Source organism: Panthera pardus, unplaced genomic scaffold, assembly GCF_024362965.1.
Source record: "Panthera pardus isolate Hobbes unplaced genomic scaffold, ASM2436296v1 HiC_scaffold_20, whole genome shotgun sequence".
Classification (NCBI taxonomy): domain Eukaryota; kingdom Metazoa; phylum Chordata; class Mammalia; order Carnivora; family Felidae; genus Panthera; species Panthera pardus.
Window position 1 is genome coordinate 30,252,268 of NW_026526766.1, and position 21,105 is coordinate 30,273,372.

The 21,105-nt window shown below is 39.6% G+C and overlaps 1 protein-coding gene across 5 annotated transcripts in view; it reads right to left on the reverse strand.

The window, feature by feature from the left end:
- SLC35D2 (solute carrier family 35 member D2) overlaps positions 1-19,931 on the reverse strand; it is a 58,659-nt gene extending 38,728 nt beyond the window's left edge. For 4 of the 5 annotated variants that reach the window (XM_019423435.2, XM_019423433.2, XM_019423436.2 and 1 more), the window contains exons 1-4: positions 19,720-19,931; positions 13,161-13,194; positions 11,068-11,154; positions 6,068-6,135 (exon numbers count right to left, since the gene is read on the reverse strand). In XM_019423435.2, the coding sequence (XP_019278980.1) occupies positions 6,068-6,135; positions 11,068-11,154; positions 13,161-13,194; positions 19,720-19,871 (341 nt within the window). In that variant the 5' untranslated portion in view covers positions 19,872-19,931. Of the gene's footprint in view, positions 1-6,067; positions 6,136-11,067; positions 11,155-13,160; positions 13,195-19,325; positions 19,402-19,719 lie in introns of those variants that run through there. The other variant, XM_053907867.1, reaches the window with a different exon arrangement.
- Between the last annotated feature and the right edge of the window lie 1,174 nt (positions 19,932-21,105).

Below are 21,105 nucleotides of genomic sequence, written 5' to 3' on the forward strand. Positions count from 1 at the left end.
GGATACTGTTTAGAAAGCAAGAAATAAAGTTATCCCTATTTGCAAATGACACATAAAGAAAATCCTAAGGAATCCACTAAAGAGTTATCATAATGAATAGTTAAGTAAGAGTGCAGGAAAAAAATTGCATATACAAAAATCAATTACATTTCTATATATATTGCAATGAGCAATCCAAAAAGGAAATTAAAACAATTCCATTAATGATAGCATCAAAAGAACAAAATTCTTAGGAATAAATTTAAGAAAATAAGTGTAAGACTTGTACACTAAAAACTACAAAATATTGTTAGAGGATTAAAGAAGCGTTAAGTGGAAAGATATTCCATGTTTCTGGATCAATAGGCTTAAAATTGTTAAAGTATTGGAAATACTCCCAAATAGATCTATAGTTTCAACACAATCCTATCAAAATCTCAGTTGGCTTTTTTTTCCCCCCAGAAATTAACAAGCTGATGTTAAAACTGATATGGTGAGGCACCTGGCTGGCTCAGACAGTACAGCATGAGACTCTTGATCTCAGGGTCGTGAGTTCAAGCCCCATACTGGGTATGGAGCCTACTTAAAATAAAGATTGGGGCACCTGAGTGGCTCACTCGGTTGAGTATCTGACTCTTGTTTTCAGTTCAGGTCATGATCCCAGGGTCATGGGATTGAGCCCCACATTGGGCTCTGAGCTGAGCATGGAGCCTACTTAAGATTCTCTCCCTGTCCCTGTCCCTGTCCCTGTCCCTCTCTCTCCCCCACCCACCCCATGCCCCTTTCCCCAGCTTGCACTTTTTCTCTATCTAAAATTTAAAAAATCTATAAAAAATAAAGGTTAAAAAAATCAAAATATGGCCATGCAAGAAAGCTAAAACAAGAAAGCTAAACCAGAAAGCTAGAACAATCTTGAAAAAGAATAAAGTTGGTGGACCCAATGTGAAAACTTATTACAAAGGTACAGTAATTAGCACTATCTAGTTATTGATTATAGACATGTAATCAAAGGAATAGGATTAAGAATCTAGAAATAAATCCATACAATTATGGTCAATTCATTTTCAACAAGGGTTCCAAGACAATACAATGGGGAAAGAAAAGTCTTTTCAACAAATGGTGCTGGGACAACTGAATATGCATCCACATGCAAAAGAATGAATTTGAACCCCTTTCTCACACCATATACAAGAATTTATCACATATCAAAGACCTAAATATGGGAGCTAAAATTATTAAAATTTTTGAAGAAAGCATAGGGATAAATCTTCATGACCTTGGATTAGGCAGTCTTCTTAGATATAATACCAAAAGTATAAGCAGCAAAAGAAAGACTTGATAAATAAGACTTCATCAAAATTTTCAACTTTTATAAATGGATAATCAGAAGGTGATATATACAAACAATAGAATATTATTTAGCCTTAAAAAAGTAATAGGGGTGCCTGGCTGGCACAGTTGGCAGAGCATGTGACTCATGATTTTGGGGTTGTGAGTTCAAGCCCCAGGGTGGATGTAGAGATCACTTTAAAAATAAAATCTTTTAAAAAGAGAATAAAATTCTTATACATGCTACAACATGAGTGAACCTTGAAAACATTATACTGAAATAAGCCGTAACTTAAAAAAAAAAAGACTGTATCATTTCACTTGTATGAAATATCTGGAGTAGGGAAGTTAATTGAGACAGAATGTAATATAAAGGTTACCTGTGGCTGGAAGCATGAGAAAATTGGCAGTTATTTTTTAATGGGTACAGAGCTTCAGTTTAAGATGATGTTAAAGTTCAAGGAATAGATACTGAAGATGGTTGCTCAACATGTGAATATACTGAATGCCAATGAACCATATACTTAAAAATGGTTAAAATGGTAAATTTTATGTTACATATATTTTACCTTAATTGTTAATTCAATTTTTAAAAACCTAAAATTTTTGTGTTTCAAAGTATACCATTAAGAGAGTAAAAAGACAACCTACAAAATAAGAGAAAACTTTGCAATCTTGTGTGTTAAGTGTTAAGGGACTTGTATATAAAATATATAAAGAGGACTTACAGCTTAATAATAAAAAGATGAATAACCATATTAAAAATACGCAGAAGATCTGAATAGATATTTCTCTAAAATATATCTATATCTATATCTATATAGATAGATGGCCAATAAGCACATGAAAAGATGCTCAATACCATTAGTTATCAGAGAAATGGAATCAAAACCATGAGATACTACTTCACAACTACTAGAACAGCCATAATCAGAACAACAGACAATAACAAATTTGGCAAGAATGTAGAGAAGTTGTAGCCCTCTTACATGGCTGGTGGACTGTAAACTGGTATAGCTACTTTGAGAAATAGTTTGACGTTCCACAAAATGTTAAACAGAGAACTGCCATATGACCAGCAATCCTACTCCTAGACATAAATCCAATCAATGGCAATCCCATTCTTCAATGAAGTCATCCTTGTCTCCTTTCTTTCTCCCACACATGTTATTTATCAGGAAATTGTGTTGGCTGGTTCTTCACAATATATCCAGAACCTAGATTGTGGCCTGAACATAACCTTTACCATTAAAAACAACCAGGGGAGGGGTGCCTGGGTGGCTCAGATAGTTGAGCGTCCAACTTTTGATTTTTGCTCAGGTCATAATCCCAGGGTCATGGGATGGAGCCCTACATCAGACCTGCTTAAGATTCTCTCTCTCTCCCCTGCCCCTCTCCCCTGCTCATGTGCTCTCTCTCTCCCTCCAAAATAAATAAAATAAAATAAAATAAAATAAAATAAAATAAAATAAAATAAAATAAAAATAAACAGGGGATCCTTGGAGAATGGCAGGAAAAGTTCAAGACAAGCCTGGGACATCATGTGCCAGAAAGCAAGGAACTAACCAGAGCACTGGGGCACTAGAACATAAAAGCCAACTCATAGGGGCTCCCATTGGCCTGAGATGGGATAATGTGAGCATCAAAAGAATTATTTATATAATTAACTAAAAACATCAAGTAAATGAAATAGATCAATAGAATATACTAGAGCACCCAGAAATAAACCCACACAAATATAGTCAACTGACCTTTGACAAAGGAGCAACCATAATTTAATGGAGAATGGATGGTCTTTTCAACAAACCATGCTAAAACAACTAGACATCTACATGCAAAAAACGGAATCTAGACAGACCCTACACCTTTCACAAATAAACTCAAAATAGACCATATGCTTAAATGTAAAATGCAACCTATCAAATTCCTGGAAGATAGCACAGGACAAAATGTAGGTGATGGGGTACAGCAATGAGTTGGTTTTTTTTTATCTTTAAAGAAATTTTTTTATGTTTTATTTTATTTTTGAGAGTGGGGGGAGAGAGGGAGAGTGGGGGAGGAACAGAGACAGAGGGAGACAGAATCCCAAGCAGGCTCCAGACTGCAAGCTGTCAGCACAAAGCCCAACATGGGGCTCTAACCCACATACCATGAGATCATGACCTGAGCCAAAGTTGGACACTTAACCAACTCAGGCACCCCTAAGATTTTATTAAGTAATCTCTACACCCAACATGGGATTCAAACTTACAACCCCAAGATCAAAAGTCATATGCTCCACCAACTGAGCCAGCCAGACACCCCTCAACAATGAGTTTTTAAATACAACACCAAAAGCATGAACCACGAGAGAAAAAAATGATACGGAACTTCATTAAAATTTAAAACTTCTCTGAAAGATAACACTAAGAGAACAAAAAGACAAAACTACAGACTGAAAGAAAATACTTGCAAAACACAGATCTGACAAAAGACTTCTATCAAGTAAATGGAAATTCATGAGTTTATAATGATTATAGTAAAAAAACCAAACAAGCAAAAACTCCCACTGGTCACCACTGAAGGTGACAGGACACTAATTTATTATACTGAACATGTATAAATAAAGCTTACGCCCTGCCTTTCTTGTGTGAAATGGTGAAAGTTTGTATTTATTAAAGAAGTTTACATAATACATGAAGACAGGGTGATCTGCAACTTGTAATGAAATAATGGATCTAGAAAGTCATCATCAATGAATCTAAAACCATTAGGTGAAAGACTGATGGGAGTGCCTGGGTGGCTCAGTCAGTTAGGCATCTGACTTCAGCTCAGGTCATGATCTCACGGTTTATGACTCTGAGCCCCATGTCGGGCTCTGTGCTGACAGTCAGAGCCAGGAGCCGTCTTTGGATCTGTGTCTCCCTCTCTCTCTGCCCCTCCCTCACTCATTCTCATTCTGTCTCTCTCTCTCTCTCAAAAATGAATAAAACATTAAAAAAGGAAGGAAGGAAGGAAGGAAGGAAGGAAGGAAGGAAGGAAGGAAGAAAGAAAAAGAAAGAAAGAAAAAGAAAGAGAAAGAAAGAGAAGAAAGAAAGAAAGAAAAAGAAAGAAAGAAAGAAAGAAAGAAAGAAAGAAAGAAAGAAAGAAAGAAAGAAAGAAAGAAAGAAAAGACTGGCTGACTGACTGACTGACTGATGGGGCACTTTCTAATGAAGGGACCAGACTGACCCCTTAAAATCATTAAAAGGGGAATCGATCAATGTAATATCATTATAAGTAGGTCACTTGAGGAAATCTTTATGGGTGTTAGATACTGCAGTGATAGATTTCACAGACTTATACACAGGCCAAAACTTATCATTTGTGCATTATAATTATGTACAGTTTATTTTATACCAATTATACCTCAAAAAGGGGTTTTTTAAAAAAGTGGGCTAGGGGTACCTGGGTGGCTCAGTCGGTTAACAGTCCAAAGCTATGATCTCACAGTTCATGGGATCAAGCCCCATGTGCTTGGTATTCTCTCTCTCCCTCTCCCTCTGTCCCTCCTCTGCTCGTGCTCTCTCTCAAAATAAAGAAAATAAACATTTTTTTAAGAAGTGGGCTAAAACATTATGTGCCCCATGATGCAATAGAAAGAACCCAACATCACCAATAAACTGATCTTGTCTGAAAAACTGAACCTAATATGATCAAAGCAGTAGAACCAGCTACCAGTTTACAGAAAATATGAGGCACAGCAGAACACATTACATGACACCACGTGAACAATCTTTCTTCCTCCTTACTCTCATTTTCTGGTTAACTCTCTTCTCCTAGAAACCCCACGGCACTTGAGAAGCCATCTTCTCCAAATGCATGTAGGGAAGTGTTTAAGAACACTTGTAATAAAGATGTTTCTAACATTGCTACCTTGAGAACAGTGTTGTATCAATGAATGGAAGTTATACTCATTCCTCAATGCATGTAGAGCCTTTCAGAACACCTATAATAAGTATGCTTCTAAAATCACTTTAAAAAAAAAAGAAGAGGGGCACCTGGGTGGCTCAGTCGGTTAAGCGTTCAACTCCTGATCTCAGCTCAGGTCTTGAGTTCAAGCCCCTCATTGGGCTCTACACTGGGGGTGAAGCCTACTTTTAAAAAAGAAGAGGACGAAGAAGGTGGGGAGGGGAGGAGGGGGAGGGAGAAGGGAGGAGGGGGAGGGAGAAGGGAGGAGGGGGAGGGGGGAGAAAGAGGGGTGGGGGAAGGAAGAGGAAGAAGAAGGAAACAAAGCCTTCATCTGTGAAGCGGAGACCCCTGATGCAAGGAGTGAGCAGCTGTCAGTGTTAACCGAAACCATTCCCCACAGCTGCAGGTGAACTCACTCAGAGACAAGCCAATAAGATCCATGGTAACACAGCAATAGCACCTAACTCCGGAAGCTTTAATACAAATTTGATACAATTAAGGAAAACCGTCCCAATCCCAGAAAGAAACAAAACAAAAAAAAAAAAACTAAAATGTAGAACTAAAACCAGTATTTCACATTTTATTTTCTACAACTACAATCTGTCCTTTCCAAATAAGAGGAAAGAGGAGAGGTCTACTTTCTGTTGTCAGTTTTATATGTCCTTCTTCTGGTCTACCTTCCACCTGCCCCCTTTTTACTCTCACTATACAAATAGGGCTTTCCTCAATCTCATGTAATATTCTGAAAAAATCAAACTTGGTCTTTGTATTGTACCATTAGAAACAAACGAGTGAAGAACCTCCCATCAACCATTCCCCTGCACCATACCTTAATTTACTTGTGCTTGATAATCCACTTATGTGGTTTCCAACATAGAGGAGAGGCAGAGGAAACAGCTTCCATGAAGAAAAAAAAGAATATTTGATTAGAACTCCAATAATGATTTTCCTTCATATATATAGATGGTGACACTCACTCCCCATCAGTAAGCAAATCATTTCCCTGTAACAACTGTGAATTTTCCACAATCTAAAACACACCACAGGGTGCCTGGGTGGCTTAGTCAGTTAAGCGTCTGCGTTCAGCTCAGGTCATGATCTCACAGTTCGTGAATTCGAGCCCCACGAGCCCCACATCAGGCTCTCTGCTATCCGAGCAGAGCCCGCTTCATACCCTCTGTCCCCGTCTCTTTCTGCCCCTCCCCTGCTTGCTCACACACACACACTCTCTCTCTCTCAAAAATAAATAAAATTAAAACTTTAAATAAATAAAACACACCACTGGAATGTCACAAGGTTGGTGACCCTTTCAAAAAGTTGTGTCTACCACCCACATTACTTTGGAGTTACTTTATTTGTTTTCAAGGTCTAGAATGATTACATATCTACCAAGGTTAAACAACATACCAGTAGTACTTGAATTAGGTTTACTGAGCTCTGACCTCCTGAATTATTTTGTCAAGAGAAATACTGTTCAGAACATACTGAAGAAACATACAAAAGACCTACTCTTCCATAAATGAAAAAAATATATATCCTTTCATAAGGTCACACACTAACTGAGAACTTTTTGACTGATATACAATCCACAGCTATCAAGGGGAGTCCAACATTTTTTTCCCACTAAAAAGACATTAAGTGTGCAATTCAGATAAGACATCCTTTGAAGGATTTTGAAATACTAAGTGTCATTTACCCCCCAAAAATTAGAAAACGTTATTATCAGGAGATTTGTTCAAGAAAGAAAGAGAGGGCCTCACATCCAAGACCTTCCCCTTCATTCACAACATTCTGGTTGACAGCCTACAACTGGCTAAACAATAAAACTTCTGGGATATTACAACTTTAGAGGTTCTTAGGTATTGAAAAGAATCAGTTGCCCTCCTTTCCATGTATAATTCAAAATAAAAACAATACTGACTTCTAGTTCCTGGTAACGGTGAGCTAGATTATCTGTGTTAATCTCCCTGCTAAAAACAATTAAAAATGCTAGGTAAAATAACTTAAAACCTTTATAAAAGCATGAAATATGTGGGAGATAGTGAGTCTCCAAGCCAAAAACTAAAGCAAGAACAGAAACCCAGAAACAATGGAAGGCAGAGGGCAGCAGAACTGCATCATCTTCAAGGGTCTGTCAGATTAGAATGCTACCCCCCAACAAGAATGTCTTTTGAAAGCAAAGGAAAAATATGCAGTCTTTTTCAGACAAAAAAAAAAAAAAAAAAAAAAACTAAGGGAATTTAAGCAGACTATTAGTAAAGGAAATTCTAAAGGAGGTAATTTAATCAGGAGGAAAGTAGAAAGTGTGGGATGCAAAAAGGAGAGAAAAGCAAAGGGAGCAGTAAATACGTGGGTAAATATAAATAAACATTGATGGGTTTTTTTTAAAGAAAATAAAAATATATTGTGAGATCTACATAAAGTTATTCAAGTACCTGTTGAAAACAGCACATTAAATTGGGAGGAGGGGTAAATGTGTAAAAGTCCTTACACTGTTGAAGGGGAAGATACACTTATTTTTTTTTAAGTTTCTTTCTTGTGAGAGAAAGAGAGAGAGAGCATGAGCAAGGGAGGGGCAGAGAGAAAGAGCGAGAGAGAATCCCAAGCAGGCTTCGTGCTGTCAGGAAAGAGCCCAAAGTGGGCTCAATTTCACAAACCATGAGATCATGACCTGAGCTGAAGTCAAGATTTGGACACTTACTGACTGAGCCACCCAGGAGCATGAGGGGGAAGGTACACTTATTAATTTACAGTTTGATAAGTTAGATATGCCTGCTGTAGTTTCCAGGTACACTAAAAGAACTGAAACAGAAGTCCACCTCATATATAGTTGATCCTTGGACAATGTGAAGCTTAGGGATGCCAACACCCTACACAGTCAAAAATCCATGTATAGCTTTTGATTTCCCCAAAACCTAACTGCTAATAGCCTACTGTTGACTGGCGGTCTTAGTAATAACATAAACAGGCACTCATATTTTGTATGTTACATGTGTTATATACTACATTCTTACATAAAGTAAGCTAGAGAAAAGAAAATGTTAAAATCATAAGAAAAAACACATTTACAACCCTGTACTGTATTCATCCAAAATAAAAAAAAAAAATCCACATATGATGAACCTATGCAGTTGAAATCCATGTTGTTTCAGGGTGAGCTGTGATTAAACACTTTACCTGGAAGATTTAGCTAAAGTTTTAGGCACCTAACGATATGGCCTCAAAATAAATTAAACAAAACAAAAAACCTGACATCAATACCAAGAGAAATAGACAAATCCATAATCAGAGATGATGGCTACAATAATATTTTCTATTTCACATGCTCTTAAAATGTGACTTTAACACTTTCTTCCATCCAGAGGTATGATCTAGGTCCCTTCCTCTTAAAACTGCATGAGATTGTTTCAATTAATAATGTACAGATGAAATGCTGCTATGTGACCTTTGAGGCTAGGTCATAAAAAGCAAGGCAGTTTTGCCCTGCTTGCTGGAACACTCACCCTTGAAGAATTCAGCACCATGTGACCACTTTGACTCCCCTGAGCCTGCCATTTTGTAAGGAAGCCCAAATTAGCCTATAGGAGTGACCACACAGAGTGGCCTAAGATTATAGGAAGAGAGGTTTGTGACCAGCTCCCAGCTGCACTAACCAGCAACCCCATCATTGTTTCCACTCTGCTACTGTCTGTCCGAAACTATATAGAAGCCTTAAGCCAGAACTACCCAGTTGACACTGTCCTGAATTCCTGAACCACAGTTACTGTGAGAAATAACACAGTGATTATTATTTTGAGTCACAAGTTATGTAGCAAATGATAACTGGAATAGGCATATAAGGTATCAACAAAAAGCCTACAACAAACAACACAGTAAACGGTGAAATGCCAAAAGCTTCCCCTTGGAGATCAGCCAGTATTACCACTTCTACCAAATTGTACTGAGGGTCCTATACGATACAGTAACCGAAGTAAAAGAATAAAAGTTAGAATGTTGGAAAGAATGAAGCAAAACTGTCATTTGTTGTAGAAGATGACCTGATCGTGAATGTAGAAAAATCTAAAGGAAACCACAAATAAATTATGATTAATATTCTATAATTTTGCAAATATAAAAACAATATATAAATGCAATATAAAAACATATCCATCTAATTTTCCAAATTATATATACATAGATAAATATAGTCATTTATAATATATAAATGAGTAAACATCAAATATATATAAAAAGTATATTATTAAATATATATATAAATAAGTAAAGATTAAATTAAATATATATTTATACATAAATATATAAATAAGTAAACATTAAATATATATATACATTTTGAGAGTGAGCAGGGGAGGGTGAGAGAGAGAGAGAGAGAGAGAGACAGAGAGAGACAGAGAATCCCAAGCAGGCTCCATGCCCAACATGGAGCCCCCACATGGGGCTTGATCTCATGAACCATGAGATCACGACCTGAGCCGAAATCAAGAGTTGGATGCTTAACTGACTGAGCCATCCAGGTGCCCCCAAATAATATATTTTTTAAAGATATATGCAATAGCAAAAACTCAAAAAAAAAATGTTCACAACAGTATTCTCTTTACAGAACACTCAAGAATAGTATGAGTTCAGCAAAACATAATTCAGGGACACATATTAGAATAATTACAAAGAAAGTAAGAAAATTATTATTACGAAAGTCAAAATAGTGGGTAAGGAGGATTCTGTGATCCCATCTCATGATCTAGGTAATGATTACATGCGTTATTATTCATTCAAGTATACATTCATGTATGATGCCTTTTCCCTACATATAGATCATATTTCACAGTGCTTAAAGTGTTTTAAAACTATAGCATATCATAAACTAAGTGTAGCAAGGCCAACGATGTTCTGATTGTTCCTATGATGATTGGGTTAATAGCCTTCGTTATACTTCAATATTTTGTTTTTCTCTTTTTGTGGATGTCCCTGATGCTTAGTCAGACTGATGATTAATCTAGTGACAGATGCCAGCATCTTTCCAGGGCTTAGAGACATGGTAGTGAACAAGCCAGGAGAGGTTCTCACTCTCAAGGAACTGACAGCCTGATTTAACTTCCCTAAATCCAAAAATGTCATCAAAATACAGTTAATACTACCTGTTGTATAGGACTGCTCTAAGAATTAAATGGTTGACTTAAAGCAACTGTTTATTGAGCCAGCAACTGTTTAAAAAAGGTAGCTCTGTTCCTCATTCCCAGGAAGGTAAGGCAGGTTTTATGTTTCTAGTTCCACCACAGAAAAACCCATGTATTTCTATGTGCATCAAATTATATTTTTCATTCTACTCACAGCTTTTATCAATCCAGGCAAAAAATGAAAACTTAAAATAGGATCAGAAAAGAAGGCCCTATGAGCCAAATCTGGCCCATCTTTTGTCTATGTAAATAAAGTTTCATTAGAAGACGATGACAGCAATTTATTTATCTATCATGGTACAGTGGCAGAGCTGAATAATTGCAACAGAGATGGTCTGGCCCACAAAGCCTAAATATTTACTATCTGCTTTTTTACCAAAAAAGCCTACCAAATCCTAATACTATAGGGCTTTGCCATTTCAGAAGACACATAGTATTATTTAGTGTCAGTTGCTAAGCACACACTTTGACTATTACTACATTATGTTAATGAACAACTGCATGAATGATATAAAATCTCTGTTAAGAAGTTTCTACCCAGTGTAGGCAGGAAGCACAGTGTGTATGGAAACCGACATGCATTCTAAGATCAATTTGTAATTCTATAGTATTTTCATATCTTTCACCATAGTTATTTGTACTCGTCATCACATACCTTCACGGGAATTTTCTTGTCAAAATCAGGGAAGTGAATTATTTTATTTAGTTTGGACACATACAGTATCATTATGGTAGCTGCCATCTAAAAAAAAGGGAAGGAGAAACTTCAGCAAAATATCTGGAAAGACTGAGGTACAAAGACACCTTCAGAAGAAAATACATTCATCAAAAAGAATATATTATCCAAAAAAAATCCATTTTCTAGGTTCCAAAAAATAACTATTTCTTGGAATATCAAAATTGTTTTTCTTGCCAATGTATGAATTCTATCAGAACTATAGGCAAAAAGTGTTAAGATCAAATAGACTCACACACATATATGCATATTATCTCAAGGGGTTCAGAGAAAGAAATGGTGTCCCCAAAACTGGCCAGAGTAACCACAGTTGGTGAGGCCAGTCCTTGATCCTGGACCATACTTCCCATGTACTGAACATATGGACACCTTTCCACATAAAGTGAGTCTAGGGGTACTGCAAGGGGGCAAACTCCACACTAACACACTTTTTGTAAAGTCTAATATTCCTATAACACAGAAGACAAATTAAGAGAAAAACAATTTTAAAAGGGATCTAGTTTTCTCTTCAATCTTAGCCGGTACTGCAAAAATGTCTCATTCAAATCCTACTCATCTAGAGTACAAGTATATTAGAAATACTCCAGATTATTATGAAATAAAAAATTTTAATATCATCTTCCTATGCAAATTTTAGAACTTACTCAATTGTTTCCATATTATTATGAAAAAATTTAAGGCATCCTTCAACATGATTATCCCTAAACCCTGAGCCTAATGAATTTACAAATGTAATACTTATGATAGATCGTAACATAAGGCCATCTTGAATTATAATTATAGTTTGTATTTATAACTGACCTTATAATTCTTACAGAAATATACTAACATTTATTTAAAATATTCTGTAACTCAGACTTTTAAATGAGGTCTGCTGCCCTCTTCCCCCACAAATTGTGTATCAGAAAGGCTTTATTTTGAGCACAAGCCAGTGAATTTTTATTTGCCTTGGGGATTACTAAGGGCACATTATCACATATTCACTGATCTTTTAGAGTACTTTTTTCTACATTTTTCACACTGAAACATTAAGATGATGTATTTTTGGCATTAAGGAAATATATTATTATATTTTTTATTCCTAAAATGATATTGCAAAGAGTACCTTATCAGCAAAACATTTAACCAGAATAATGTTTAATCATATAAATGACATCCTTCTCAAGATTCACAATTAAAAAATTAATTAACAGACACAATTTTCACAATTTTATGTTTTTCTCCCTATAAATTAAAGCAAAACCAACCAAACAAAAAAAAAAAAAGGTGCCTTTGGTGCCTGTTACCACTTGCCTACTGGAAATCACCAGCATATGATCAAGATAGTAAACAAGCCACAAATTAATATTAATGGGAAATTTCAGAAGCAGCTAAATGGGGTTAGTCTGAAAGCTTATCCAATCTTGTCTTTATACTTGAGAACAAAAATCACAAACTGCAGGAAACAAAATGCAAACATGTTTAGTTAGGCCCACAGAGAGTTTTGTAAAAATCTGAATGTGTTGCTGGCATTTACAAATTTGATGTAAAAATTCAAAATCCCTGCTTCTCTTGGAAAACGTCCAGAGGTGTTAAAATAAGGGCATAGTGAACCCAATCTCATCTCCTGAGTCCTTTCCTCTCAGCACAGTGGCTTAAACTGAGTCCCAAATGCACACTTCAACTTTGGCAACTATATCCTTGTCCCACTCCAGCCTCCAATTTATTCATTTGTTCCCCACCAGGCCTTGAGGCTTTCAGTCTTCTGGCCCCTTGCTTTAAAGGGTAATTAAATTCAATTAAGAAAGCTGAAACAAGTAATTGCTTTTTCCTACAAATACAACTGTTCCTAAATTATAGAAAGACTTAAAATGTGTGTCAATATTTCATGCTGTTTCACCAAAAGTACCATGATCCTCTGGGCCTCCGTCAGCTGAATAAATTTGTAAACCGCAGTCTTAAACAAAAGCACTTAAAATTTCTTTGTGTATAATGACAACTAATTAAGTGGTTAATTTTTCATTTTCACTTACCTGTCCAATTCCAAGAAAAATTGGTGATGGGAAACTATAAAAAACACAGAATAACAATTTTAGCAACTGATAAAAATTTGCAGTCTATAATATGTAATGGCAGGAGTTATTTAAAAATCTTAGACTTTTTTTTCATTCTTAGACCATTAAAACTTAACATAAAATTCATTGACTTTTCATTTGTTCATTTCTTTTCATTTTTAAACCGATTGTTGCTAAACTTGGCAATTTTCTATTGCCCCTTGTCTGTCATCATATTAACAGATAACATGACTATGTATATAGAAAGCCAAAATAATCTGGGGATAAATTATTAGAACAAATAATTTTTAGCAAGGTCACTGGCTACAAGATGAATATATGAAAAAAACATCATTTCTATATCTACATGCCAGAAGAAACAAAGTGAAAATTTTAAAGAGATCATTTATAATAACACTAAAAGCACATCAAATAATACTAACTGTATATTTTATGATATTAGGAATTACCTTTAGTTTTTTAGGTATGAAAGGTATTGGGGTGGTGTTTTTTTTAAATGAAAGAGCCCTTCTTATAATTTAGAAATACATCTTGAAATGCATATGATGATATGTTTTTAATTTGCCTCAAAATAACTCGGCGGGCGGGAGGGCGCCTGGGTGGCTCAGTCGACTGAGCGTCCAACTTCGGCTCAGGTCATGATTTTGCGGCCTGTGAGTTCAAGCCCCACGTCAGGCTCTGTGCTGACAGCTCAGAGCCTGGAGCCTGCTTCGGATTCTGTGTCTCCCTCTGTCTCTGACCCTCCCCCGCTCATGCTCTGTCTTTCTCTCTCTCTGTGTCAAAAATAAATAAACATTAAAAAAAAATTTTTTTTAAACTCTGGGGGGAAATGGTAGGATTGAGTGCAAGGGGGGATACAAATGTAATGAGTTGTTGACACTGGATGACGGCTACTGGGTGATTCATTAGACAGATATATCTCATTTTATCACTCTTCACTTTATTATGCTTTGCAGACACTGCATTTCTTACAAAGTGAGGGTTTGTGGTAACCCTGCCTTGAGCAAGTTTATCGGCACCATTTTTCCAGCAGCATTTGCTCACTTTGTGTCTCTGTGTCACATTTCGATAATGCTCGTGATATTTCACACTTTTTCATTATTATTATTATTATACTTGTGATGGTGATCTGTGACTAGTGATTATGACTCCCTGAAAACTCAGATGATGGTTAGCATTTTTTTAGCAATAAAGTATTTTTTTAATTAAGGTATGTACATTGTTTTTCAGACATAATGCTATTGCACACTTAACAGACTACAGTATAGTATAAACATAACTTTTATATGCCCTGGAAAACCACAAAATTCAATTGACTCACTTTACTGCAATACTTACTGTATTGTGGTGGTCTAGAACCAAACCCACAACATCTCTGAAGTATGCCTATGCTATTTTTTTTAAATAATATATCCAGGAACAAACCTAACAAAAGATTAATTAAAGATTACAATAAATGCATTCCATTACAACTGGTGAGAGAAAAAATTCTTTAAAGGCCTGGGATATAAGAGAAGCCATTTTGGATTTCTTTCTAAGTCAGCATAACTACACGTACGCTTTGTTGAAACCAAAAGCCTGATTCATGGCCCACCAAGCATACAATGTACCCCTGCTTTGTGAATGAGTAGCCTAAAAGAAGACCATGTTGTTCTTAAGATAGCAATCAATGCTCCTACTCCCTGTTCCTTGACATTAAAACTTGTGATTCTTGCCTATATGCTAATATATAATCTGAGCTTTTACGAGATGTGAAAACTGTAAAAACCCTGTAAAACCTGTTCATTCTCTGGAGCTCTTTCTTCTTTGTAAAGAATATGTTTCCTGGGCAGCTGTCCTAACTTGGGCTTGAATAAAGCTCTTACTTTTAGAGACTCCAAAAGGTTTGTTCATTTTGCATCCACACAATGGAAGAGAACAAAGATGAGGACAGATACACACATACATGACACAGATGACAGTGCACAGCAGTGAGGGAAAGATGGTCTTTCAACAAACGGCATTGGGTAAGTTAGATGATACACTTCACACCACATTTAACAAGGCAGCACATCACCTCACCCTGCTCACTACCCAAACCTGCACTGGCTCCCAGTCATTCTCTCAGAGACTCTCCCACACACACACCCCTAGCTCAGCCCTCAATCTGCATGTCAGAGGAAAACACACCTATTTCAGATAGGGCAAGAAGAGAGTAAAGAGCTGACTCGCCTTATCAAAGAAAACAGAATGAATGTCTGGACAGTAACACCATGAGAATGAAATCCATTCTAGTGGATGGATACCAGTTGTGCCACCCAGATACCCCCTTCTACGCTGAGGTATTCATTCCCCAGTTGCCCAAGAACATCCTCAGCTGAAGAAAGCTACCTTGCCAATGGCAAACACCCTCCCTGTGAGCACCCTGCATTCCAAGCCCCACCCCAACTCAGAATTCTGTTGAGTCCTCTCAGCTCCAGAGCCCCTGGGATCAGGCTTTTAACATTTATTCGTTTTTGAAAGACAGAATGTGAGCAGGAGAGGGGCAGAGAGATAGAGGGAGACAGAGAATAGGAAGCAGGCTCTAGGCTCTGAGCTGTCAGCACAGGGCCCAAGGCTGGGCTGAAACTCACGAACCACCACGAGATCATGACCTGAGCGGAAGTTGGAAGCTTAAGGGACTGAGCCACCCAGGAGCCCCCAACCCCACAAAATAATTTTAATTTTTTTTAATGTTTACTTTTGAGACAGACAGTGTTAGTGGGGGAGGAGCAGCCAAAAAAAATTTAACAGATATTGATTCTAGGTAGGGGGAATATAGATAATTATTTTCTTTGTACTTTTCTGTATTTAAATAATCCCCAATTTTTTAAATGAATTCTTGTAGGAGTGAACGCGAGGAAGTGAAGACAATAAGTGTGTACACAACTGGTAAGACTCAGACTCTGAGAGGAACAGAGAAACGAGGGTCCACGAGGGATCAAAAATGGTTGTTGTTGCTTAAGAAACCTGAACACGTTTTCAGGGCTAGAGCTGCTGAGGCAGAATGAGGAGGGGGTAGAAGGAGTGGAGCATTGCACCCACAGAGAGGAGAGGGGGACCTTAGGTGGATAAAAGCCTCCCTACATATTAGCATAAGGGCACCGTGGGGGCCTCAAATGACACCTTCCACTTTCTCAATAAAGTATCGGAGAAGGGGAGTGGAGGGCGGGGGGAGAGGGGGCGGGTGGGATTCCAGGAGTCAGGAGAAAGCAGAAAGGAGTCAAAGCAAAACCCCAGAAGAAACGAGTGGGCAGGAAGGAGAGTCAGCTGAGCTTTGCGATCACCACTCTAAAGCTCAGAAGTGGTTTCCCTCCCACAACAGTCTGACTTGCTCAGTGAAGGAAGGAGGCATGCGGCAGGCTGTGCCAGACCAGGGCCAGGCCCAGTGGGCCCCAGAAAGGACTCCAAGGTTGGATGTGGACACCAGCAGGAGACAGCACCGGGCGTGAAAAGCTGGTGGGTCACAGCCAAGCATGCACCCCCCGGGGAGTGTCTGCAGGAAGCAAGGCCACATCGACTGCCAGGGTTCCCCGCAAGGAGTCCCTGAGTCCCCAAGGTTGACACCAGTCCAGATGGAGATCAGGCCTCTTCCTTCTGTGAGTGACAGGAGCTCAGAAGCCACCACAAAAGACCATAAGGAGTGGTAAGTCTGGAGCACACAGAGTCTGGGCAGTGGGGAGCCACGAGGACCCCACCCCACCTCCTGGCCACACCTGCGGTGAAACCAACATCCAGCTGCGTCCAGGGGCCAAGGAAGCCAAGGAAGCGGTGTCTTCAGGAGAGAGCAGGTTTTCACCAAAGAAAGAGAAAATTACAAGTTGTTTTTGTTTTTAGTATGGATTTCCAGTTCCCACTGCCCGAGACTCGATACAATATATTTTATAAAAACCTCTCCAAGTAATTCACAGTCCCAGGCAGGTTTGAAAACCACTGTGCTAAATGATCCCAATACCCTAGGATACATAAAGAACTAGACATACAGGAAATACTCATTGAACTGAATACAACTAAGGTCTATATTTTTATTAAGCACCATTAGTAAATTCTTGCATGTCCTAGAGAACAGTGTATTTCAGTGGCAACAAAAAAGCAACTCCAGACCACCCCACCACCCTCATGAATCTGATTCCAAAGACCCACTAGTGTAACCAACTAGCCACAGATTCTTAGGTGACCTTGCTTTTCCCTCCCACCCTAACAGATTCTGAGAGTTCATATCCTTCAAAGATTTCTCTGTCCAACTAGATAAATCTAGCATTACAATGAACCAGATAAGTCTAGCGTAAGAAATAAGGAACACCACTCATCAGACCTGAACCCCAACCAGAAACAATCTGTTCAAAATGCAGGAGAAAAAAAATATTCCTTGAGCTACATTCCCATGACCCTGTGGATTAGGTAATTATCAAAATGCCCTTCTTTCTACTCTACAACACAATATTCTATCTTCAAACATCTAATGTTTGGAGCAGATTTTTGTGGTTTATTGTTGTAACCAAATCAACCCAACCCTCCTCCCCTCAAAGATGTGCTCCTAAAGCATTTTGAGATGAGAGAATGAATGATGTTATTTGAACAGGGTTCTCCAACTGTATATTACATTACGGAAATGTGAAATGTTTACTTCTAAGGATTGAAAGAGTTTTGTCTTACAGAGAAAAAAAAACTCCATTTCCTCCTTTAATCATGGACCTCAACATTTTAAAGATGGAAAGGCTAGAGTGTAAGATATCTCATATAATCCTTCCTGGTTGGAGACTTCCCCTTCATCTTCAAAGCACTTAACCACTGTTTACTGGTCCCTGCTTCCAACAAGAAGACACCTGTTTTTGGAGGCAGTGACTGCCATGGCCAGAGAGCACACGGCTCATTCAAGTGCAGAAAATAGAGACCAACCTTCAAACTTCATCCAACATAACTGCCAACCACTCCCAAACAAGCCTATTAGTAGCATTCTCTTATTATTTTTGGTCAAAAATGTTTAGTTTTCTTTTTTGTTCATTAGCAGTGTTGGTGTTTCCCATGGACACCAGCAAGCATGCTTGCAACACACTGGGAGAGACTTGTAAAGAACATCAACAGCTGTAAGATCACCAAAAAATATCCCAGATCTCTCTCTTCCCTCCATATCTGTCTGCTGCTGCCCCTCCCCACAGTCTAAGACATCTTTTAGAATTATCTAGAATACTAGATAATTCCCTGTGCTTCCACCCTGGTCCTCAAGATCATGTTACTCCTCTGCTCAACACTGGCTGGTGGCTCCCATCTCCTGAGAGCCTCCATGGCAGCTTCATAGGCCCTCCAGGATCTAACAATCCATCACCCTCACCTAGTACCATTTCTACCCAAACACCCTTCTCTTTCACGCTTGGAATGTTCTTTCCTCATTTCCTTCGTGTCACTCATCTCTTGGCTCAACTGTCACCTCCTCAGTGAAGCTTCACTGATCACACTGAGATGGCAAACTCCTTCCCATGCCACACTCCCTAACTCCCTTCCCTGCCTTATTTTTCTCTCCTGACCACACAACTGCATCTGACATAATATAAATTCTATCAGTTTATTTACTGATTCAGTAGAAAGCTCCATGTAAGCTTTAGGAGGATAGATATTTGCTCCATGAGCAGCTTTACTTAAACGGCAGCTCCTGTGAAGCTTTGGAAGGTAATTAACAGGTAATTAACAGGACTGTAATTATCCGGCTTTTGCATTTGAGAAAACTGCTGACTTTGGGTCTGGCCCAACAGGCACAGCTATTAGATGGTGGAACTGGATCTAAATCCACAGTGCTCTCAGTGCTGCTATAAGGATAGCAGAATTAAACAGGATTTTCTAGTCCTTACAAATAGGCTCAAGGAACCAGGAATCTGGTTTACTGCACACTAATCCAAGAAAGTACGTCATGAGAACTTTTTTTCCTCGTCATGTGAACTCCTAATGGTTTTCCCCAGTCTTCTATGAATACACTGGTAATTTGACAATGAATGATCAAACGATAAACATAAACTTATCCGCTTAGGACTCATCTGATTGTTGAACATCTCCACTTGTGTAAACTGTTCGCCTTTAAAGTTCACATTCAGATCACTTGTTTCAGCGCACCGGGGCACTTGAACGCTTTGGGGTGTAGCTCTACAAGCGCGCTACGCAGGGTCTGTCTCGCAGTAGTAGTAAGCGGTGGAGAGGCGTATCCGCGATTACTGAGAGTAAAACGACTTTGTTAGCTTGTGGCTTGGGTTGTGGAAGGTCCCGGCTCGGTAAAAACGCGGTCAGTGTGTCGAGCCCACAGCCACCCACGTTGGCACCGGAGTCAGCAGTGAGACCCCACGCGCTCCGTTCCTGCCAGCCCGCGGACCCCCGCGCGGCCAACGTGCTGGGAGCGCAGGGGCAGCCCCGTCGCGCCCCGAACCCCGGGACCTCACGCGGCGCCGCGAACGGACGGTCCCGGGACCCGGCGCCCCGCGGACCCCGCCCGACCCCCTGGCGCTCTCCTCACCGGTAGGTGGTCAGCAGCGCCTTGTTGACCAGCACGATGAGGAAGGAGCAGGCCCCGTAAAAGAGCGCCGACAGCAGTTTGGCCACCGGGGAAGGCCCCCGCGCGGGCGCGGGATCCGCGTCCGCGCCCTCGGCCTGGCGGCCGGCAGTCATGTCCCGCGGCCGCGCGCCGCCCGCCGGCCTCCGCCACTCTCCGGCCCGCTCCGCCCCAGTTCCGTCCCCGCCCGCGGCCGGCCCGCGAGAGGGCGCGGCCGAAACAGGAAGGGCCGCGGCCGCCCCAAGCGCGCCCCGCCGCTGCGGCGTCGAGGGGCTGGAGCCCGCGTCCCGCAGTGCCCGGGTCTGAGCTCGGCAGAAACGGGGTCCCGAGAGGTGAAAAGTCCTCGCTCCTTCCCAGCGCCCCTCCCGGGGAGACGCTTCAGTTTGGTCTGAACGTTTGTTTTGCCTTTTTTTTTTTTTTCATACATTTTAAACATATAATTAACGTACAACGAAATGCAGGCTTTACGACCCACAGTTCGTTGTTTGGACAAATGCGTACACCCTTGTAACCACCCAATCAACACATTAACATCACCTCAAAAAGTGCCCTTTGTGCCCCCACTGAAACCAACCCCATCTCATTCTGACTTCTATTGCCGAGTTAGAGGTCCCTTTTTCTAGAATTTCATAAATAAATTTCATGTATGTACTCTTTCAAGGCTTTTTTGTACTCTTCTTTATTGCTTTTGCTTCCCACCCTTGTTTCTTTAACTTGCTGAAGAGGACCACAGTTTGCCTATTCACCAGTTGATGGGCATGTTGGTTGTTCCTCGTTTAGGACTATAACCCAAAATGCTTCCATGACCATTCGTGTACAGGTTCTTCCGTGAACCATTTCCATTTCTCTCCGGTAAACACGAAGGAGGAAAGGTTAAGATGGGTGCAAAGTCTCGAGTCTTTTCTTGCCTCTATGTGCTTTATGGCAAGTTGTCTCCTTACACACGGGCCCATTTCTTTTCTAGGCAAAGGGCAACTAGCTCCAGTGTCTGTTGTTCATAGGAATTGAAGAGTCTCCCACAACGGTCTACTTTGACCACACTCTACCTGCTGTAACATTTTGCAGGTAAGTGTCCCCTATTTTCATTCTATAATGAACTTATAAAAATCTTAAAGTCTAAGGGTGCCTGGGTGGCTGAGTCGGTCAGCCATCCGACTTTGGCTCAGGTCATGATCTTGCAGTTCCTTGAGTTTGAGACCCTCATCTGGTTCTGTGCGGATAGCTCAGCCTGGAGCCTGCTCCGGATTCTGTGTCTCCCTCTCTGCCCCTCCCCTGCTGACACTCTGACTCACTCTCTCTCTCAAAAATAAATAAACATTAAAAAAAATTTAAATTAAAAAAATCTGAAAC